This window comes from Hirundo rustica, chromosome 3 (genome assembly GCF_015227805.2).
Source record: "Hirundo rustica isolate bHirRus1 chromosome 3, bHirRus1.pri.v3, whole genome shotgun sequence".
NCBI lineage: Eukaryota > Metazoa > Chordata > Aves > Passeriformes > Hirundinidae > Hirundo > Hirundo rustica.
The window spans coordinates 39,260,723-39,284,308 of NC_053452.1; the positions used below are offsets into that span (position 1 = coordinate 39,260,723).

The window sequence follows — 23,586 nt, forward strand, 5'->3', positions numbered from 1 at the left end:
TACTTAGTTCATCACAAACACCTTTGCTTAAATCTACACACCAATTAAAACAATCATCTCCCCAAATCCATATCTTTCCCATGATTTAAAGGAATGACCTAAATATAGACTTCATTTCTATGACTCAAGTAAGAATAGAACAACCAGCTCTTCAACCCTCTGTCCCAATAGTCTTTTCACTCTTGCTCTACTGACTTCATGCTGTTGTTCTTTATGTTCACTCTGTCCTTCTTTACTCTCTCAGAGAAGGGCTAAGCTCTGAAAGCTTCATGTTGCTAAGAAAGAGTTAAATCTGCTCGGAGTCTTTATCTTTTTCTCTGTAGCTTGTGGTGTTAGATGTTCAAGGCTGCGCTGGTGAGGGAGGAAGAACTCACAGAAACATCAGAGATTGGAGCACTCAAGCAGTCCAGTATCACAAAAAAAACCAGGCAGGATCATAAATGCCTTCTCAGCCCACCCCTCGGTGTAAATCGGGGTGGCTTTGGCCCAAATAGTGCCCATAGTTTATTAGCACGGCCCAGCAGAGATCTCTCCCTGCTCCAGAGAAGTCTGAAGAAAGTAGCTGTTGCAAAGCAGCAATCTCTCCTTCCCCCCTTCACCCGGGAGCCGATGGAATATTCCAGCTAACTCTCTGATAGGTCTCTGTCTCTTCCGAAGCAATTCCCAGGTCCTGACCTGGAGAATTATTTTACATTTTTCTATAACTAAAAACCCAAACTGTACTAACCCATGACAGCAGGCCACCTATATTCTTTTTATTGTGAGTGAAAGCTCTGTTATGGTTGAAGGGGGTGAACTAATTCTGTGTTGGTTGAAATGAGAATCCACCTAACAGAGCCGGTGCCACTGTCATTTTTGAAAAGCAGATATCTATTTTTCATGTAAAGGAGCAAAAAGAACGGGACTCTACTTAGACCGCTGAGAGTCAATGGGGTTTTGGTATACTATAAAAATACTCTTAATCGAGATTTCTTTCTTTTAAGAGTTTTGGTTTTTTCTTGACAGAAAAAGCTTTATAAGATGATCTAAGTACAACTGCAATTTAAGTTGAACATTCCATTCACTATGTGGAATTTAAAAAAAAACAAAAAACAAACAGGATAAGAAACAGTTAATACCTTTCTCTGCAATAAAAGAAAAGCAAGTAGCAATGTTCTTATTTCTCACTTTGTCAGAGGGTGACGATGGTAGTTGTAGTTGATTCTCTAAGGTTTTGCTGGCTCTGCATGTTTAGAGAGAGTTAGTTGCCTTGCTGATTTCCTGCTGGTTCGTAATGTGTTGAGTCAGATGGCTGAACTAATGTGTGGTACAAAAGGATGGATAACAGTTAGATTAGTATACTAATATATCGCTTTATTTTAACTTATGTTCAAGTCTGAAAAAATACTCAGCTTTAGTAAAAATCAAAATTACCAACAGCCTACTTTTTTTAACCTTGAATTTAGGTCTCAGTCATGTGAGATTTAGTTTGATTGTTGTCTGAAGAACCATGTTTACATAGGTATATTTATCTTTTAGGAGGTTATTGAGGTGTATGTATTTGCAGTGAATTCAAGCACGTTGTGTTTTTTTTCTCTACAGTGATGAAAAATTATCATCTTTTCAAAGCTGACTGGCTATCTTAATCACTTGAATGTGATGCTGAAGTTAACAGTTATAATAGAGGAACTCAGTGACAGTATTTAAATAGTTTTTTTCTGTATGTATTACCGAGCATAAATACAAGCATTTTTAAACTCATTTCAACATCTTGGTTAAAGTATTTAATGACATTACTAAATTTTTTTACTGGTTATATTTCTCATATATAAATTTTTGTCACTGGTTGTGTTTATGTAATAAATTACAGTTTGCAGTAAGGTAAAAACTGTTCCTTTTATTATATGTATTGTTCTTAATAGATTTTTTAATCTTGTTTTGACAACCTTCTTTTAATCAATTCTACTTTTGGTGCAGCTATTGTCACTTTGTTTTAGCTTATACCTTGAAGAGCTTTCCTAGGAGTACCCATTTCATAATTATAGAAAGGCTTTAGTTGGAGGGATCTTAAAGGTCATTAGTTCTGACTTCCCTGCCATTTTTAACCAAATTTCTTAAGTTAAATTTTATGCAAAGAATTCCATGGGAAACCCAACCTAGTGTTGCTGTGTTTCTTGAGCACTCTCATAATTATTATGTTAGTCTCGTGCTGCCTGTCTGTGGTAAACTCGTCATATGTCTTACAAACTTTCATGCTGTTTTTAAAAAATTCTTCAGTGATTTTGAAACATGGAATAGTAATAAAAATGGGATTAATGTGTCTGGATGGAATATTTACTGTAGAACTAAATTTTGGAGTGTTTTCCTGCATGAGTGAATGTTTGGCTATTCTATATCCAACTCAGGAGTTTTCAGGCGTGTTGGATGTGTATAATCTTTTAACACGGGTGGGTAATGCTTAATTTAGGGTTGTAGTTTGGTCAGCTGTCTTGCCAAATTTCTTAAGCTACGGCATTGGTTATGTGTTTGGTTAAGTAGAGATCTTGTTTATGTACTGACTGACTCTGAGAAGTCTTCCAATACTTAAAAGTTAATTTGAAGTTGCATGATGCATCTTCGTAATGTAATTTATATCAGAGCAGTGAAATAGTTAATGTATTTAATGTTGTGGATTGCTAACTTGTCAGCGCTGGTACTTGTCAACCCAAAAGTGGTTACTTTCTTAGTCTTATGAATAAAATGCTGGCAGAGCTAGGTAGGGCAGCATTTACAACAATGCTGTGTGATGGGGAGCAGTGTGTATAAAAGTGGGATTGTGTTACTGTTGTACCTGATTGGCTAAGAAAAAGTAAATTGGGAATGAGAGGCACTAGTCAGTCCTATTCAGATGGATTAGTTCCAGTTGAAGTGATGAAAGCCGTCAGGTCGGCCTCTTCTGAAATTGTACTTCAGAAATACATAGACGAAGACATTTCTTACAAGTACTGTTATAGCTTTGTTTTGACATGCTAACAGCTTAGAATTGGAAATGTTCACTTTATTAACTAAGTCAGTTATCTCTAGATATGCTTGCTTTTTCACAGTTTGGTGTTTCATACAGTATTAGAGAAATTCTCTGTTGATAACCAACAATCAGTTTGTTTTGATGTCAGAGACGCAAAACCTATTGTGCCTAAATACAAGTTCTTATGATTATGAAATGTTTTTATCAGCATCTCAGTAGCAGTATAATTCTTATATGTTCTTCTAATAAAGAATGCATACTTCACAACTAATCAGGTAATAGTGACTAATTTTTTTCTCCCTTTTATCTCATGAACCATGTAGGGTATGGTCCAGATGTCTAGTGGTTTTCAGTGTATTGAGTGATCAGTGCATAAACTGTAGAAGATTCAGTTTTGTGACGTAGAAATGCACACAAAACTGGAAAATGGACAGAAAACAGTCGGATATGATGCACCTTCACTTCCCAACATTTCCTGGAATACTTTAAGTGACCAAATTTTGTGTTTCTTTATATTGCCTTTGTATGTTTAAATGTATGAAATTTACTTTGGCCTTAAAACAATTAGTAGAAGAGAGAGAAGGCACACATAACATGACTGTGTTAGTGAATGGGTAATTATTTTGGGGTGGTCATGCTAGTAAAAAAAAAAAAAAAAAAAATCCCTCACTTCTTTCATACAAAAGACAAAGAGTACATTAACCAGTGGAACACTTTCTTGTAATTGCTGACTGTGGAGGATCTTTGTGGACGGTTCCCAAAGACTGAGAAAATAACTCTGCATGTGCTCGAGGTTGCTGTTTAAATTGATGAGTCTTAAGGTGCACCCTTAAATACAGGAAGGAAAATGGTGCTGCTGTTTAGTTTTTCAAGTGGGGTTTCTTTAGTAGTCTTTACTTTTCAGTTCCAAGAATAAGCAGTGCTAAAGTTTAGGTAACTCAGGTATAATTTTAATGTTACATTAAACTCATTATTTAGAATGGTCTATACCACAGATTTGTTTAAATTAGTTTAGTTTGTTTTAAAAGTTGTAAAATAGTGTCTTGCCCTTTACTTTTATGCCCTTTTTGCACTTATTGGCAGAATAGCGTAATGTGTGCGATTGCAGTGCTGATGTCCAGGTGATTCCGATATTAGGCTGTTCTGTTCTGAAGCGCTCAGTGTACATTTTGACAGAATGTTCTTCTGGTTTTACTGGAGAGCTTCTTATTACATACCTTCATAGCTGTTGAATGTAAATACACTTTATTTCATATGCAGAAGATACCTGTGGAAAGGAGACAGCAGTTGATTCTGGTGTGAAAGGAGCATGGGATTGTGTGTGGGTAGAGAAGGGTCTGTTGCAGACCAGCCAATTTACATTGCTCACAAAGATCAATTTAAAAAATAAAAAAGACAGTAAACTCAGGTAATGTATTTTTTGTCAGAAAATACCTACCTGAGGAACTAAAACCATAGAAGTTCTGTCTGAGCTGATACTGTCAAGCTGATGTTTTTAAAGTGTGCCAAGTATCACCGTTTAAATCTGATAGAATGGGTGGCTCTTTTCTTTAACCCTTCTGGTGAGTAGTAGTTCACACAGAGTACCATTACTGCAGATTCTCTCACGTCTGAGATATTCAAGTTGTTTATAATTACAGTTACCTGACAAACATTTGGTTTATGCTGCTGGTTATGGAAAGAAAAACAAACAAGAGCTTTGAATAGCTCTAGAAGCTTGGTGTATGTTTAGCTGTGCTGCTTATAACTAAGGAAGTACTTGAGGAGCTGGAGCGAGTCCTGAAGGCAGCAGGGCTGGTGAAGGGTCTAGAGCAGAAGTCCTCCAGAGGAGGATCAGCTGAGGGAGGGAGCTGGGGGTATTTAACCTGGAGAAAAGGAGGCTTGGGGAGACCTTGTCACTCTCTACAGCTCCCTGAAAGGAGGGTGCAGCCGGGTGGGACTTGGCCTCTTCTCCCTGGCAACCACAGACAGGAAAAGAGGACATAGTTTATGGAAAGACTGGACTTGGATTTTAATGCTATGCTCTAGTTGATATGTTGATGTGTTTGGTCACAGATTAGACTGGATCTCAGAGAGTTTTTCCAACCTAATTGATTCTATTATTCTGTAAGTATTTAGGGGCTTCTGAAGGGAGCTAGAGTAGATTTTTGAGAAGGTGCATTTTGCCTGATGCAAATATGAGCCACCAAATCTGCTTCAGCAGTCGTGCTGTGCTGACGGACTTTAGTTTTACAGTTTCCTCTGATCTATCAGTTAATTACTCACCTCAAGAAACTTTCCATTTCCAGTGCTGCTCATTTGAGTGTAGATGGATTGTGTATGACAGTTGCTGTATTATGTTAGTTGAATATGCCAAGTAGACTGCTGAAAAGTTCTTTAAAGTATCCTCTTGGGAGCTTATAAACTGATTTTTATGTTAAAGATATTTAGGTTTTTGGAGCATAGTGCCGGGGTATGATGAGACAAATACAAGAACTTCATCTCATTTGTACAGCTTTTGGAGCTTACCAAGAAAATGAGAAGACTGTATTTAATCTTCTTTATATTATATTTTTAAGCAAATGCAGGTTGCCACTGGCAGCTGTACTGCAGGATTGATGGACTTTTTCAGACCTGCTCTGGCCTTTCTAACATACCATGATGTTAAATAACATAAATGCAAGTTTTAGTAAGTGGAAACAAATGCATGACTGTTTTAAATTCACAAGTTTATTATGTCCAAGTTCAGTGTCATGCTTTAGACCAAAATTGCTGATATATGAAAACCTGTCAGAGGTAGACTGTTTTATTTGCTTCACTTGGTCCTCAGTCTTTCTTAATTCTGTGCTGGTTTCTGAAGGACAAGATGCTATGAATCTTGTTTGCATGATGCTCTGGCATTTCACTGCTTTAACAATCAGGGGTGGGGAGTGTAAATGCTTACTAACATTTTAGATTGGGTACTGATGATGCATGCGGCGTACAAGTCCATGTGACACAATATTAAAAATTACTTGGTTTTTTGCTAGCATTGCTATTTCTGCTGCATCAGCAGTAGTAGCAAACAGCACTGGTGCTAACAGTGAAGACTGTTAAAATTGTGATGAATAAAACCAGCTATTTCTTTGCCAAGTAAGCATACTAAAGCTGCTAGATTAGAAAACACATGAGTTGCAATGTTCCACCAATAATAAAGTACTTTAAAGCTTTTTGTTGACATTTATACAAAGAGAACAGATGAGCATGCTCTATTTGTTTTTGAAGTCAGTTTGATACAAACCTTACAACTGCTCGCAAGAGGAATTCTGCAGGCTCTTCTTGCAAAAAGAAATGACTGAATTTTGACACCAAGAGTACTGACAAATTGCTGGAAGTGCTGCCCACTTATCATTAGACTGGCAGTTTAATCATCGAAAGTGTACTGCTAGATTGGGCTCCCAGGAGCAAAAGAGAAGAACCTATAGTTTTTCCAAAGCATTAAAAGATGAACTGAAATTTGAAATGCAAACACTTTTTTTATGTTACTCCTGAATGACTTGTGTGCCATATTCTGGGTGGTGTCTAACGTACTTTTTCATTTTTTCTGAGAGTAAGCGTGTTTTGATCTAGTGCATTAGTAGTGTGATGTCACTTTGGTTTTTCTTTTAATTTCTTTTACAATAAAAGTTTCATTTAAATTTGTTACATGCTGTGTCAGCAAGATTCTTCTTGTGCAGGGGATGAACTCAGCACGCTACACGTGCTGTAGTTTGAGTACATGCTCTGTGTTAGTCTTCAGAACACTTTCAAGAGAGATTATGATTCACTTGTCTTCAGAGATTTTAAGAAAGTGTAGAATATAAGTTTCCTACTTTTTCTGCTTTTTCATCTCCATTATTAGCTATGTTTCTCATATGTTTTGCAATATTTTTAGATGCTGTTTGACACACTATAAAACTAACCGGTTTCTAGTTGCAGTTGTCTAATTAATGGGTAATGCTTTAATGGAACACTGAATTGGTTGCCTGTCTGCGTAAATCATGGATCCATATTGAGTGGATTTGAATCCTATGAAGTGGTGATTTTGTCTGTTAAATTCGTGTCTGTAACCTCTGTCTTCTAATTTAGGGTAACTCTAAAATGCCTAAAGTGATGATCTAGCAGCAGTTGTCTACAATAAAAACACTTTGTAAAAATATTAACTTGTTGCATTAAAACAAATTACACTTCATAGTAGTAAAGAATGAGGAGGTACTTCAGTTAGTCCCTCACTTGCCCCCTCAGTGCAGTGCATGCTAATCACATGCATTTGAGTGGAGTCGCTAAAGTGGTCTCTGATGGAGAGTTATTAGAATTTTTCACTTTCTGCAAAAAGCTATTGTGGAAGTACTGCAAGCGATATTTGTGCTTCAGTTTAGTGTCACAGTATGTAAGAAAAAAAAAAATATAATAAGTATTTTTGCCTGTCAAAATACATTAAATTAGACTGCATGTAAAGAATTTGGTGTCTTTGATCTGAGAAGGTAGAAAACTGAAACTGATGTTCTACGCATCAATAAGATCCAATTACCATGTTGATTTTTAGCTATATGACCATAAGTGTTTTTCTTACTATAACTCTTAAACTTTTAACTTTGAACATTTGCTCCTAACTTTATTATCTTTTCATATGGAAACTAGCTTGTGCTTGAGAATCTTTGAAAGCCTAGTGCTTCATTTGGTTAAGGAAGCATCCCTGCTGGTGTTAGAGGATGATTAGTGTTTTGATTAATTCTATACCTCTTGCTGATTTTAACTATTGGATTGTTCCACTCCCACTTGCTGTGGATTGTCAAAACAATGAATGATCGTTATGGTGCTCTTGTGTTAGTTTCAAAAATGAAATTCTGTATACATTGATGACTTAACATGGTCTTAGGAAAGGAGCAAGCTGAAAGTGGCATCAGTTTAACTCTGTTTAAACAGATGTAGCTAAACAGGAATATCAGATTTCTTTCAGTTCTTCAAATTCTCAGTGAGGAATGCATCAATTTAAAAACAATAAGTCTGTTACTCTTCCAAAAGATAAAGTTTATAATTTAGAAGAAGCTTTTGTGGTGAGAAATGGTAAAGCTGTGGCCACTGGTGATGAAAGTGGTTTGTGGAGTGGTGGGACAGGAAGGATTTGAATCTTTTCAGTGATTTCCTACTTTGAATATTCTTGCAGAATGGTTTATGTAAACCCATTTTACGTTGCAACCCAGCAATCTTAAACACATGTCCAGAGTCTTACTTCCTCTGAAGGAATAATTGACAGCAACTGAAAAAGAGTAACTTCTTGATGGTGTTTAATGTGATGACAAACACTCACATGAACACTGTTCCTTGTGCCTTCAAGGGAGAAGAATACTTTAATGAAGAAATCAAAACAGTGCATGTCTGTAGACAGATATAAGCAGTATAAATAGTATATCCTGCTTCAAAACGTATCTTAGGTATTAGAGAGATTGAAAAATAATGCTCTGTAGGTAAAGGAAACAAAAGATTAAGTCGCTTGTATCGTCTCAGGGACAGAGGAAGAAAAATGTTCTGTGGACCAGAATGCATGTCATTGCTACCATGGCTAACTAGGTCATGCCACATTAAGGTGGAACAAGATGAAGTTATTGAAACCAGTTTGTCTTTTCTTTTAAATTTATTTCTCCACTACCCTGCTGTGAGCAAGACAAATTTGTCATTTGCTGCTAAACTTACTACTTCGAATGTATAGACCATGGTATTGTTAAAGGTGAATATTACAGTTTTGAAATCCTTTGAGTTTCTGTTTTTACCTGTAGTAGAGATGGGAACTTTCCAAAGTATATCCTTTCAGAAACCTATTAAAACATTGGCAGAACTCACAGGTTTTGGAGATATAGGGAAGCTGCTGTATACCTTTTTTTTTTTTTTTTTTTTTCAGTCATATCTACTATTATAATTAAGTATCTCTCCTTACTAACACTCCTTTAAATCCCTAGAGTATTACACAACGCAATTACCACTGCAGCGTTAGGGTAGCGGTAAAGTACCTAGAATTGTACTTAGATGTTCACTTTGAAAGTAAAGCTTTCTTTATTTTTGAATCTGTTGGCTTTCTGTGAGAAGAATCTGTAAAGAACTGTAAATGTGAAGGGGCTAAAGCTTTACAAATGAACTTGAAAAGTGTGATTTCATGAGAGACATACCAAAGAAGCTTTTGGGCAAGGGAAGACCTGCTTGATAGTGTGTAAGAAATGTGAAATAAATCTAAATAAGACTGTTTACTTGACTTCCTTTTTTTTTTTTTTTTTAAGATATGTGAATTCAATGCTAAAAATAAAAAGGTGTGCTTGAAGGATTTGGCCTTCCTACCTGAGGAGCGTTGCTCCTCAGATTTTTAGGTATTTTAATGTATTTCATAACAGAATAAAAAGGTAGTTGGTAGAGCTTGAGAGAGCAGTGCTTTTGTCTCCTCTAACATGCTGCTGGTGATGCTTTCTGAAACCTTAATAACTCATGGTAAACTTCAGGGAGGTGCTGAAAATCCAGTACCACATAATTCTGTCAATACACATAACTGCCTAAAGCAAGTGGCAAAGTTGCAAGATATTCAAGAGTCTAGAATCTTGAATTGGGTGTAATGGGGACCATAAAGGGAAAGGTTGTGTCATCAAAATTCAATACTTTGTATAGAGTCTTGTTTAAGCACCAGGGGTGTGATTAAACAAGAGGCAGGTATGTGAGAAAACTGGTGTTAGTCATTTAAAAAAAAAAAGTAATCTTGCAGATGTGTAGAAGGATTGTCAGCAGAATCTGGAAATCCCAGGAGGCATATCGAGCAGATAACTTCATCAGTTGTGCATTTGAGAGAATGCTTGTGGTCGGCTGCACTTACACCTTAGGAAGGAAGGTAGGTTGTACTCCATCTATAGTTAGGAGTGAGAGACAGTGGGTGAACTAGAGATCTGAGCTAATTATTTTATCATTTAAGCAGCAGTCCCTCAGTTCTGTCAAATTAAGGAAAAGTGGAAAGTTGTGCAGAAGCGGAGTTTGGGGACTGGATCAGTGGTTAAAGAAAGTTGGGAATACGTGCCTCTTATTTCATCTGTTGCTTCTGAGTGATTTTTCTGAGGTCCTGGAGAAAGTATCTAAGACAAGAGAGAAGGTAAAATGCCAAGAAGCAGAAGAAATTGTAGCACTTGAGAAGCAAGTGATACTGCTGACTGCTGTAGCTGACTGTCCCTTTACTGATGTTTGTTACCATTACTGCTGGCTTGAATGTAAGAGAGAGAAAATACAAACTTACACATGCAAAGAAAACTAAAGTTCAGGTGTCTGGTGCTGTAGTGGAGTTTTCTACTCCGCTGAGTTGGTGGAGGTCTTTCTCCATTCTCTATATAAAGTTTGAGGGGTGATAGGTTGTTCAGATTTCACACAAGGTGAAATTGAGGGGTAGTCCTCAAGGCAGCTCTCATACTATCTTTGTGGGTTCTGAATGTTTGGCTTTCAAGTGTCATGAACGTGGCATAGGATTGTTTGCAAAGGAAAGATTAAAATAAATGTTCGTTTTCTCCTGTGTAGACTATGATATTCAATGTTAGTAATTATATTCTGCATGAAAGATACATTTTAAAAAGAAAATTTTGGTGCAGCTACTCAGTAGCTGCTAACTATAAATAAAAATGACCATGTTGCTACTTACGTGTCAGTATTTCTGCAGACTGCCTAGCTTGTTTCAGTGCAGTGTAAATTAATGGAAAATCTGAAGAGAATGAAAAGGGAACAAAGTGTGCCAAAAGATAGCAGTATTTGTTCAGAGATGTGCTGAAGAATGTCTTTATATGCTGAAGGCAGTATAAACACTGCTGGTGGTTCTGAGGAATTTGTGCTCCTTGCCAGAGTTGTCTATGTAGGAGACGAGGATTTTTCTCCTTCAACTATGATTATATGGTGACAAAATTTGTGTTCCCCATTGTAAACAGGTGTTAACTACCAAATTATGATACAGTACACATGACTGTGTCAGTTTCCAGCAGAGAAACAACTTTTTCTTGACTATGCATTTCAAAGATGTCTCCTTTCTGCTGCTCTCTCCCACCCCACAGCTCTTCAGGTGGTGAAATCTCAGCTATTAATCATTTGCCAGAGAAGAAACTGATTATGAAACAGAGGTTATATTCATGTCTTGTCTGCTGCTAGAGTTTCAAGTGACTTCTTTGTGTGGCTTCCTGTATTTAGATGAAAACACAAGATTACTGTTTGCAGTGTCATGTTTAATTCTGAAGGTTTTGAACTAAGTAAAAGACTGGGATTACTGATACCTGGCTTTGTTTACAGCCCATGCTATTGTAAGTCTTAATGCTTTGGGAATAATCGTGCTGAAATGTTAGCTTTTGGTTTGAGACTTGGTTAATACATTTATTTTAAGTAATTATTCAGTGATACTGCAATAAACTCACTGAGAACATTTTTACACTGTTTGGGACTCGATGAGTTACGAAATACAGAATTTCTGATTCCTTTAGCAGCAATTTAAATGCCATGTTTAACAGATTTAGAAGTAAAATGTAACTTCTTGTTAAATGTGGTTTTTTGGTTAAACAAAAGAAAGCTTTGTGTTAATTCTCAGACTATTACTGTTTAGTGATGCTAATGTAGATTTGAATCAAACTACCCATTTTTAACTTCCTTCTTTAAACTACTAAACTACATCTTCCGAGTAAATACTGCAAGGTGTAACAGGTGCAAATGGTAGAAACACTGCTTAGAAGTTCACCCTTGACATTCCCTGCTGCTGTTGAGGGGTTTTTCATTACTTTGAAATGAAATAGAAGCTTCTGAGTGCACAGAGAACTTGCCCAGCTCTCTGATACCACACTTGACTTTGGTTTTCTTGTTATCTCTTTGGGGGTAGTCAGTAGAACAATATCTACCAGTGTGTTGTCATAGAATGTGTTCATGAACTGCACCATTAAGTTGTCCTATTTCCCACTGCTGAAAGAACTTCCATTTAATTTCCAAGTGCTGTAGTTAATCCCATAACTAGCAAAAGTATTGTATAGATGAATTTTGTTATTTTTATGTTAGGTACAGATTCCTAATTTTTTTTCCTTTTTTTTTTTTTTTTTTCTTTTTTTTTGCTTTTTAGCTGCTTTTACTATCAAGAGAAACCTAAAGGAACTGTTTTTATACACCTTTTAAATTATGTGAGCAATCTTGTGAGTGTTCTGAGGAGATGTACATAATTTTTATTTCAATAGCTGAATTCCATAAACAGGATGAATAGGCAGCAAATTTAGAGACATGAAAGACATTTAAGGATGGGTGCTGCAGTTTAAAAAAAACCCCAAAGCAGCCAAAACCAGTTGAAAACCCCCAAACAAAACAGAAGGAAACAAACCAAAACCAGAGCAGATTTTTCACCTACTGATGTTCATGGGAAGAGGAAGCAAATGACATTAAGATTTGGGAAATAATAGAATGAGAAGATTGTCGTGTTAGATTATAATCTGTTACTGTATTTAATGCCTAATATACGTTTTTCCCCCCACAGAAATTAGCAGAGTACGGAAAGACATGTATAACGACACATTAAATGGTAGTACGGAGAAGAGAAGTGCAGAATTACCAGATGCTGTGGGACCTATTGTACAGTTACAAGAGAAACTATATGTGCCTGTAAAAGAATATCCAGATGTAAGTATATCTTTTTAGTCCCTAAATTATTTTTTGATCCTTGTGGTCGTCTTTAAGTGTAAATTCCATGTGATGCTACCCTTGGATCAGGCTGAGTTGCTTTGGATACTAGGGAATCAGTGTATGTTCCACTTTGCTTGGTTTGCAGTGAGTGTGAGTGGAAGAAGTTTGTGTCCAGTATCAAACTACCATGGATTGCTAAACCATAGATGTAAGATCCTAATGATCTTACATCTGTCCTAATGATCTGTCCTGAGACACTTGTGAAGTGAATTTTAGGAGGAAAATAGAGATGGTGTTTTTTCCTCTTGGTGTGTCTCTAGAAGTCAGCTTACAGCATGCTTAGGAGCCCTTTAGAGACATTTTGGAGACTGTACTTAGTCTCAATTACTGTTTGTCCCATACCTGTGTAACCAGTTCTGTTGCTTATAGAAGTGTCTTTATCTCAGGGTTGGTTGTCCTGTCCTCTCCCCTTTACCCACCCAGCTTAAGCAAAACTTTTTGCTTGTCTGTCAATATTGTGGTCTCCATGGAGTGTTCAGTTCCATTGTACACTTACCTTCTGAGGGAGAATGATTTAACTAGAACTGTTTTGAATTCATCTGGTCTGAAATGTTTGTAAAAACTTCTTGGGAAAAACAGTCCTTTCAAAATCTACCCCAACTGCTCCAACCATTTTCATTGATCAGCGACAAAATAAGAAACTGTGTTATTCTTCCCTAATAGAATTTACAGAATAGGTTCTGTTACAGTAGAGGAGTGCAGGGTTCAAATAAAGTATTTTCACATTAAAGTGATATATGGTGGAAGAAAATACAAGAAAAATGGAATAGACTTGTGTATTTTGGTGGCTTTTCTTTGTATGCTTAATTAGATTAAGCTCTCCAAATGGAGTTTTATTATTTCAATGCTTAAAACATACAGGCCTCTAAATAAACTTCACCATGCCATGCTGCTTTAAGAACATTTAGTGCAAGTTGTTTTTCAGAACAGAATACTTAGACGAATATCTTTTCTCCCTTTTCAAATTTTCACGTAGTTGTTTTGCTTTGGGGTTAAAATACCTGTACTGGGAAAAGCGTTCAAGGAATTTGCACTGGCGCTAAGGACGTCTGTTTCCCCTTGTATTGCGTTTTTCTTCCAAATTAAGCATATGTGTGTCTGTATACATATGTGTACATGTATACACGTCCCCCCACCAAAAACAGTAATACTTTTGATACTCCTCAGAATTAGAGATTTTTCAGAGGAATAGTCCTATCCAGGTGTGCCACAAAGCTGTGTAAGTAGTTCTGGACTTAATACCTCCATATATGTTAGAATTATATTGCTTAGTGGCTTTTTAAAATGTTTCTTAGTTACTGAAATCTTGGTTTCCTAACTTGACAATGTCTTCTTTGTGAAGAGTTGCCGTAGTTATTTGTTGTAGTTTTTATAGAACTTGATGCCTGCTGTATGAGGACTATGGGTAAGGAAAAAGGTGTTAGATTTCCCTTAACTCTTTAACTGCTGTTCTAGAAATCAGGGGTTTAGTAGCTTAGCTCTTCATTGGCAGTTAATTATCAAATACAACATAAATAAGCAGGAAAGAGTTTGTCTCCTGTTCCTGACAAAGTAATGATTTCACTAGCTACTGCTAGCTATTTGCTTGCCTTGAAATGGTCACTAATTTATTTTAATAAACTCTTAGGCGTTCAGAAGTTGGAGAAGCTTGTGATTTGTATACATGTGACCCGGAATAAGAAGGTTGTTGGTTCTTGTGAGATGTTGTGAAGTGTGCGCTGGAAAATGTGAAGCTTCTGCCGCTGTGGTGGAACCTGGCAGCACAAACTCCACTCGGGAGCCGAGCCTGGTGTTCTCTGTGTGCTGCTGTATTTGTTCATTGCTACTTGGAACGGGGTCTGCACGGCCTCAAATACTGGTTTATCGACTAGAATATACCACTACAAAAAAATAAAAAGCTGTAATTTGGCATGTAGGCCATTTGTAGAATCTCTCTGCAAGTTAGAAATTAAGTAACCTGCTTTGAATTCAGGCTAGCACAGCATTCAGAAGGTCTAAAATACAGTGATTCCAACTTGTTTAAAAAAAGTGTAAAAATCACTTTTAATTATTAATTTCACCAGAAAAGGTGAAATTTGTGTGTGGAGAAATAGAAATTGTTACCTGTGAGAATTTTCACAATGGTATGTAAAACTTCTTACTCCTGTTCAGCAATTACTTTAATTGTTGCCAGATATAGGAAAGACATGTTGTATAGGCTATGAGAATAAATTTCTCAGAAAAATCTAGTTGAATCTTTCTATTGCTACAATTTGCTTCCAAATGACAATCTTCTATACATTTACAAAGATATCAAATTGGATAAACCTGAAATTGCTTAGAGAAGAGTGACTAGAAACTGGTTTTCTGATGTGTATTTAATAATATTTTTTAGTAACAGAAATTTAAAAAAAAAATCAGCAAAATGTTAGGATGGTCTAATAAACTTTTGTTATAGTAAATATTTTTGATTTAGAATTTTGAGCATATTGGTTAGTTGACTGTAGTGAATACTGGATATAGTACTATAGTGCCATTTTGGGCACAGAATTCTCAGTTACTTGTGAGGCATAAAAACAATGATCTACCATAAGTTTAAACAAACACGCTTTATATAAAGTGTATATACATACACAAAAGATGAAACAGTAAATTTTCATAGCCTGCATCGCTTTGATATTACTGTTTTACTACCCTTTGGTTATCCACACAAAGTAAAGAATATATAAAATTAAACTTGGAAGCTAAAATAAATACATAAAATCCCGTGAAGGCTCCTAATTATTTTTTTATATTAGTGCATAGAGAGTATTTTTAATCTTATATCTGTTTGAAGGCCATAGTTGATGGAAGGTTCAGCTTGCCGAAAAGTTGATTGAAACAGCCTGGAGTTTTTAAATGCTGACTGTGCAGAGTCTGAATTTCTACTTCTCTACTAGTAAGTGGAAGATATGCAAAAATCTTGCTAGGGAAGAATTATTTTTCTTTAGTGTATTGTATGAATAAGAAGAGTTTTTCCATTATGTAGTCACAGTCTGATAAATTGTGTAACTGTTGGGATGGTCTCCTTTGTGGCACATTTTTTTCCATAGGAAGTTACTGTTATGCAATTGGGTCTATTTGTATTGTTTTCTTCTAGCACTCTTGAAAGGTGTTAATCTTTATAGAAATTTTGGTATTGAAAATTAGATTTGAGATACTTAGCTTTTCTGAACCAGGTATATATGCTCCTGAAACTTGAGAGAGAGCTTGTGCAGAGGGCACCCAAGAAATGACATTCCATTAACTGTCCATGTTTTGCCATTAAGCTAAAAGTGAGTTCTCTACAGTGTTCATGTTTGTACTCTCATATAAGACTTCTGTGTTACAGACTGTGTTACAGTTTGAATGCATTTCCAATTCATGGAGAAATAACTTCTATCAGAATCTTAAAATGTAAAAAGAAAATATGTCAGAAAAATTGTTGAGCTCTTAAGAAGCAGAAGAATGGAGGATAAGCTATTGTTTGTGGGTGAATAGTTAATAGTCTTTTAGCATTTCTTATGCTTCAGATAAATGATTAATTTTCTCGAATTTCCCTAAAGACCTGAGACTAAACTTTCTGCCTGATATCAATTTAAACAGTTTTTGGAATTAGTACCTACAAATGTTGAACTGAATAAATGTTTTTTCTATTATAATCATGGCTTTATTATTAATAAGTACCCTGTTATCTCTGATTAATGTGAAATTCTCTGTTGGAACTCTTCTGTGCCTCCTCAGTAAAAATGTAAGAACTCAGTAATTATCGCATCTAAAGTAGCTTGCCCTTTGAGTATACTGAAGCTCAGAGGCCAGCAGTGATAAACAGCTTGTGCGTACTTTCTGACCATTTTAGTTAAAACTGTTTAATTAGTACAACACAACAATGAACACGGGGACTTGTTTTACTATGGGGAACTTACTGACAAAGTGTTTAAATCCTTTTTCAATTTGTAATATCAGAGTTTAATAGCATCCCTAATATGGATTAGGAAAATGATAACATCTTTATTTATTTATTGTTCTGATTCTTTTGCTTAAGCTTTTCATTCTCTAGTGGTAAACAGGGAGGGAGGCTAAAAGACTTGGCCTTGTTTACCCTTGCAATTTGAAGGAAAGAGAGAATATAACTGGTCTCTGTACATAAACTTGGGATACAGAATAATGGCAGGGCTGAAGGAAGATTTGGAAAATGGTCAGCTACTGATGAAACTAGAAATGTACATGAAATAATGAAAGTAGTTTGATTACTAATTTTCAGTCCTAGTAGGGTCATTGGAAAAACATTCTAATAGAAGTAATGGGAACAAAAAAATTACTTTGATTTAGAACTTTATATATTTATGAGAAGCTTTATGTGCTCTGGTTGCACATGGTAAGGGAATGGATTGAGAAAGGGCCCCTTTGTTTAGGTGCTGTTAAAATGGAGATATGCCTTAATATCTGTATGAAGTGGTTTTTTTACCCTTTCTATATAATGTTTTATTACATACCCTTCCATTACTGACCATCTGAATCACCTTTTGACAGTGTTTTTTTATTTTTTGAACCATGATAAACACTCTGGTCTGGGGGATTTGAGGTTTGGGTTTTTTGGGGTGGGTTTTTTGATTTTGGGATTTTTTTGGTGCAGGATGACAGATGTCATAATTTTATTCATAAATAAGCTGGTCACATCTCAAGAGCATGCTTGTACTTGGAGGCAAAAGAATGGAAGATAGTCTAGAATACATTAGAATTAAAAATCCTGTCCTTTAGTCCCTTACAGTATTCTTGCAGACTGAGCATCAGCTCAGCAGTACCAATTAACTTGGTCCATATCTGCATTATTTTTCCCTCTTAAACTCTTCAAGAATTTAGTGCAATTAAGTTAGGCAATTGCCTTGTCATTTATCTGTTAATGTTGCTCTTCCCATTTTATTCTTACTAATTTTGCAGGTTCTGTGGTCTTTCTGTGTGTGTGAATAAAAAGAAAAGGAAGTTAGGGTGGAAGTAAGACAAGTAAAGTAAGAGCTTAGTAAGTAGCATTTGCCTTGGCAATGTTGCTCTTAATATTTTTCAAAGTAAATTTGGAAATGTGGGAGGAGAAATGAGTTGTATCTGGTACTGCTAGGAAAGTTGAACATATTTGTCAGGACACGGTGTTTTTATGTTGATGTTTGTCTTAGTAATTTCTTCAAATTAGCATCATAATGGTAAATTCCTAATTTTGTATGCATGCTGATATACGTGACATGTCCAGCATGTATATGACACTCCCTGCAGCAAGCAGTGGAATTGTTTTCTTTTTTAATTAGTGTACAGGTCCAACTTGTAAGGGTGGGAATCCCCTAATTCGATATTACCAGCCAGTGCTAGACATTTGGGTGTCTCTCTTCACCATGGACAAAGAGGGCTGTGTGTACATGGGGAAGACAAGGGCTAAAGGGAAATGGTAGTCTAGAAAATTAGTCTAAGTAGGCTTTCAGTGGGCAATCTGTTTGATCAGAGGTGTCTTCTTAATGCACTCTTCCATTTTGAATTCCACACTTTATGTGCATATGTTTCTTTCTTTCATGGATTACAGAAATATCTGGGTGCATGTTTTCAGTTGATTACGTACTACAGCTCTCTGGTGTCAGCTTGTGCTTGCTTTTGCTGAACTGTTTTTCCTCAGAACTTTTACTTTGTGTAGTAGCTCTTGCAAGACTTCAGTCTAGGTGAGCTGGGTGCAAGTACAAGTAATGAAAGGTCAGCTGTGAGGCAGATATTTGTGACATACTGATTTTGTTTTACATTGGGTTTTTTCAGTCTATTCTTTGAAGTGTTTATTGTAGGAAAGAGGGGTTTTATAAAGAGACTAGGAAGTGCTTCAGCATGATATTTTTACTTGCTATTTTGAGGTCAGGTACACTTGGACACACCTGCTGAACTTGCTGGTAGTTTTTTGTGAATTAATGTGCTATGGACTTTTAATTAAGATTGGGGATTGCAGTAAACATGGAAATACATTAAGTGCTGAAACAATACTTAACAGAGTAAGTTAGAGCTTGTGTTTAAAATAGGAGAATTTACAAATTACTGTTTAGAATGCTTTGTAGTTGTACTTTGTTACTCAAAGTAAGGAACAGATCTTCCTTCTGCTTTAGAGTGTGGAAACAGACTCCTGAAGAATGTGGGATTTGAGAAGCATGGTGTTTTAAGGAAGGAGGAAATACAGAGAGAAAAACCTTTTATTGAGGATTATGGTTTTTTCCCTTGTGATTAGTTTACAAAAGGAGAACAACAGCGCTAAGCTGTAGTACTTTCCCCAGAAACTTAACCAGGCATTTATAATACCATGCTGTCTTCACCCCCTCCCCTGGCAGTGGTCAGTCAGCTTTTGACACATACATTAGATATTTCTTCCTTTTTAGCAGCTCTGTAGTTTAGGTGTTACTGCTTTATGGTCGGATTTTTATGGAGTTGCCCTTGCAAAAGTAATTCGATGCTTTCTAGTCAGAGGACAGCAGGAGTTTGGTAACTTCATATGGGTAGGTCAGTGAAATGCAAATCTTAGCTAATTGTGTTTGCTCTGTGCTTTGCTGGCATAAGATGGCACCAAGAACCATCTAGAATTGCTGTTTAATGTAGTTTCGAGTTCCAGTCAGAATACCAGCTTTTCTTTGTATCTCAGCTAAGTCATATGCTTAGGTAAAAATCAATTTGCATGCCCTCAGTGGTAAAAGGTCTATTGTTTGTTGCTGGAGTAAGTCTGCCCACAAACCGTGGAGGTGCATATTAATTAAAAGAAGAAGGAAAGAGAATGTTGCCTTTTGAACAGCATGGTTGTTTTTTTAAAGAGGTGTGCTGTTTTGAGATTATGCTATTTCTGAAGCTACTAATACATTTAAAAGTGTGTATCATTTGTCAAGGGAAAGTTTTCAGTCTAAGGCTGCATCTGTAGCATTCATTTCGGATCTGATTGTGTTCCATATTTCAAAAGAACAGTTGTTTTGTTCCTGATGTCTCATTGATGTTGGTCACTTGGTTGTCTTATATATGAGTCTTCTTGAGAGGAGGACTGTACACAAATCCAGCTTCAGAAATAAACTTTCCCTTTAGGTATTTCCTTCCTTTTTTCAGGTTTTGTTTCATTGCTTGATAACTGCTGTTTACTTACCTTGGTCTGGAATGTTGGATTTAAAATAAAACACAAATGCTATGTCAATAGGTATCTCTGCATAGGAGATTCTGGGTTTCTGTAGGTAATAGCTATTCATTAATTGTAGTATGGATCTACTCAATTTATGAAATTAGTCTTTATTTTTTAATGCTAGTAAGAACACTAGTTGGAGACTGTTTAGTTTCAGTCACTTTGGCATAATATTAATTCACAGTTCCAAGCTTTTATATGTTTCTTTTCTCTTTAAGAGCAGTGTATAGATAGTACTGAATTCTGTGAAGGCTCTGATTCCCTTTGAAATTTCCTGCACTGCTCTAAGTGAATTCCAAGTGAAACTAAGTGAATTCTTTTTCTTTCCAATATACTCGGTACTTCAAGAAAAATAATTCTGCTTGATGAACAGCCAGTTACTTTTTACACCTTATTTGCACTCAGTTGTCTCTTATTATATGGTATAGCACTTCCTCTCTTCAGGAAAGCTCATGCACCTGTCCTAATTGTGTACATTCATCCACCCAACACTTCAGTTCCTGAGGTTGATTAATGCTTTTTCATAAGGTTTGTCTCTTTAGAGTACTGATGTAAACCTGATCAATATCCCCCAGATGTGTGGTTTATAAACACTCAGAACTGACCCAAATATTCGAGTTTGTTCTAGTTGCAAACATTGTCATCTGTGGTGTCAGAGGACGCAGAGCTCTGCCCTGCGGACACTGATACAAAGACAGCTTGTTTTGAGAAGATTATCAATTAAATTATAATTTAAAGCTGTCTTAAATATACAGCAGTTTAGCAGAATATTTTTTCCCTGGAAAGTACAGGTTGTCTTAAAGTGTGAATGGTGCAGTAAATAGGTATCTCTGTATTGCTGTTCCATCTGGAAATGACCTGTTGTTATATTGCTAATGTATTTAAGTACTGACGATAATTAATATATTATTCAAATCAACATCTTAATGTCTGGGTCATAATATTTAACCTAATTGCTCGAATTTTATAACTTGATTTTACTTGACAATTTGATCACCATTTTTTAAAAAACGAATGTCACTTGCATTAAAAGTAAAGCAAAGTTGATGTCATTTAATGCAAATACTCAAATAGTGCATCTTGGGCTTCAGTCTCCTTTGATTTTTTCAAATTATTCTAGCCACAATAATATTTTGCATATCGTTTTTTTCTTCCACAAGTGCAAATGTTGCCCTTAAGGCTGGAAAAATTGTAAACAATGACAATTTGAGTCTTTGCGAAGGGCTTCACTTTTTTTTGTGTGAGTCAGCTGATGGGCAAGCTAAAACAAGAGAGAGAGGTACTACAGACAGGTAGTGACATGTAAACCTGAAGTATATCTCAAAGCTTCGACAGACCTCTTTCTTCTGCTGTTTCTCCTGTGATAAATAGGAGGTATCTTCTGTTGCAGTGTCTGCAGTGATGTTGGTCATCACAGAACTTTTAAGAAGTGGTAGTACCCATCTCCTTACTTCAAAATCCCAGAGTAAAAGGCAAAAGTTAGTTAGAAATGACACCTGAATTTAGCAATTGTTGATTAACTTCTCTTTCAGTAGTGCTGTAGTTTTAGATATTTAGGATAATCGATTCAATATGATTTGATATCCAAAGGTGCTACTGTTACTGTATTCCTGGACTGGAATACTGCTGCTCTTAGTGCTTGATGCTGGCTGAAGCACATAACTCTGTAGTGCTCATGTTGTCGGGTTTACACCCTAAATGCTCCCAACTAGGTGGGCTTTTTAAGGTGCTTCAGGTGATTTCCAGTTTTCACTCATTTGTCTTTTTCTGTATTGCCTTCTTAGAGTTAGAAGGTAGGCTTAAGGTTTGCTAAGAGGTTTTAGCAGAAGTAAGTAATTTAGAGCAAACAAGACAGATTAGACCTTAAAACACCAAAGGAAATTTTGAGGGCTGTACTTTGAGGTGTCTTCTGTGTTTCTGACCTGTTCTGCCGATTTAGGTTTGAATTTGCAGTTTACTGATTATGGCAGCTGTAAATATATTGAGAAGACTTTTTGTAACAATGTTTCCAGAAAGGGAATGGAATTATTAATTCAATTTTTCTCTTCAAATTGGTCAACACTGATAAATCTATTATTTCTTTTTTTTTAGAAGAAATACTTGTAAAACAGCAAATAGGCATTGAGAGTTTCTGATCTTACTTTCTTTTACACTTGATTGAAGAATATCACTTAAAGTCTGTAGTAGAATGAGAAATGCTACCAGTTAAATAATCGCACTTGACTTTGTTCTAAATTTTGGAAGGGGGATTGCTTTTGTTTGATGGAGCAGTTTAAAATTACTTTTTCTGATGTGTTTCAGTATTTTCATGGCATGAAATTCTAGACCTATTTTGGTAAATAGACCCCTAATGAAGATGAAGTAGTATAAACTATGTACAAAGCTATGACTAAGCATGATGCATATTTAGAATGTGAGGTTTTGTAGTTCTGCGTGTGAAAAACTGGAAGTATTTTCAATATATTTAAGGATAGGAATAGGTACTTCAGAATTTGATTTGTCTTTAGTGAGGTAAGAATTCTGATTCACCTTTCCCTATGAATTCATAAAATTGTTTGTTGCACTATAGAGTTCCTAGTATATGAATGAGATTGCAGTTGTGTTACCAATTCTCAAATGTGTGTAAAAGTTAAAGGAGGAAAGCAAAAATTATCTAATATTGGTTCTGATTATAAATTACAATTTAGTCAGCTAAATATAGCAATTAAAATCAGCCACATGAATGAAAAGCATGTTTATGTTTAGGAATGTTAAACACCTTACTTTCTCACTCACTTCAGAAGCTTGATAAAATGCATTTTTTCCCAAAATACCGTGCTTGAATATGGAAACTTTTCATCACAGCTCTAATTGGTAAAGGCTATCTTTATCCACTAAACAATGCTACGCATCTTTATCATAGGGTTTAGTTGCTTGGTGAGATGCTTTACTTTATTTTTAACTTTGCTTATGAAAGAGTGCTATTATGGAGGAGAAAATAGTAATTGCTATTTATATAGTAGTGTGTTGAGGTCTTCTGATTTGGAAGTGTGCAATTTCTGTGTTTCCTCCCTTCGCGTCTTTCAAGGTGGCAAATAAGTATATTTTTGCAACTTAGAATTATAAAAGACCGAATAATTCAGCTTAAAATCTGTTGCTTTAAAGGAATGAAGGACTTTGTCTAAAGTTTCGGTAACTAATAAAATAAAAGTGGTTCCTGAGCACTTCTTCTTTGCATAAACTTGAATATAACCTCAAGGCCTGTTTCTGCAAAGTCAGTTTTTCCTTTTGGGAGGAGGAGAAGTGACTGCATTTATCTGGTAAATTTAAAAAAGAGAATAATGTCCCTTAAGTACAAAAATTCCATCTCTGCCTAGTATTTTTCACTATAGTATCACTGTCTGCAGTGGTGCTCCAGCTTAAATGCATCTTTCTCACTTCTTAATTACTGAGAAATGGAAGTAGTCTACAGCTAAATTGCCAACTTTAAGTGCCTTGGGTAACGTCATATATGTAGTCACATCTAATTGAAAGGTATTATTATGGAAATCAGTTGTTGGGCTGTATATCCTGAGGATCCTTTGTTATTGGAATACCAGTTTAATGATATAAACTGTGAGGCTTAGAGGGCACTGCTGGATCCTACGGTTAAGTTTTGGAGACCGATTTACACACAGCACAACTTGTTAATTCTCTAGATAAATGTGTCACGATTTCCAAGTAGAGCATGGAATTG

The 23,586-nt window shown here is 35.9% G+C and overlaps 1 protein-coding gene across 9 annotated transcripts in view; it reads left to right on the forward strand.

Annotated features, from left to right (window-relative positions):
- QKI (QKI, KH domain containing RNA binding) overlaps nucleotides 1–23,586 on the forward strand; it is a 149,364-nt gene that overhangs the window by 25,479 nt on the left and 100,299 nt on the right. For all 9 annotated transcript variants that reach the window (XM_040058510.2, XM_058419869.1, XM_040058505.2 and 6 more), the window contains exon 2: nucleotides 12,492–12,634. In XM_040058510.2, coding sequence (XP_039914444.1) covers nucleotides 12,492–12,634 — 143 coding nt within the window. The remainder of the gene's footprint in view (nucleotides 1–12,491; nucleotides 12,635–23,586) is intronic.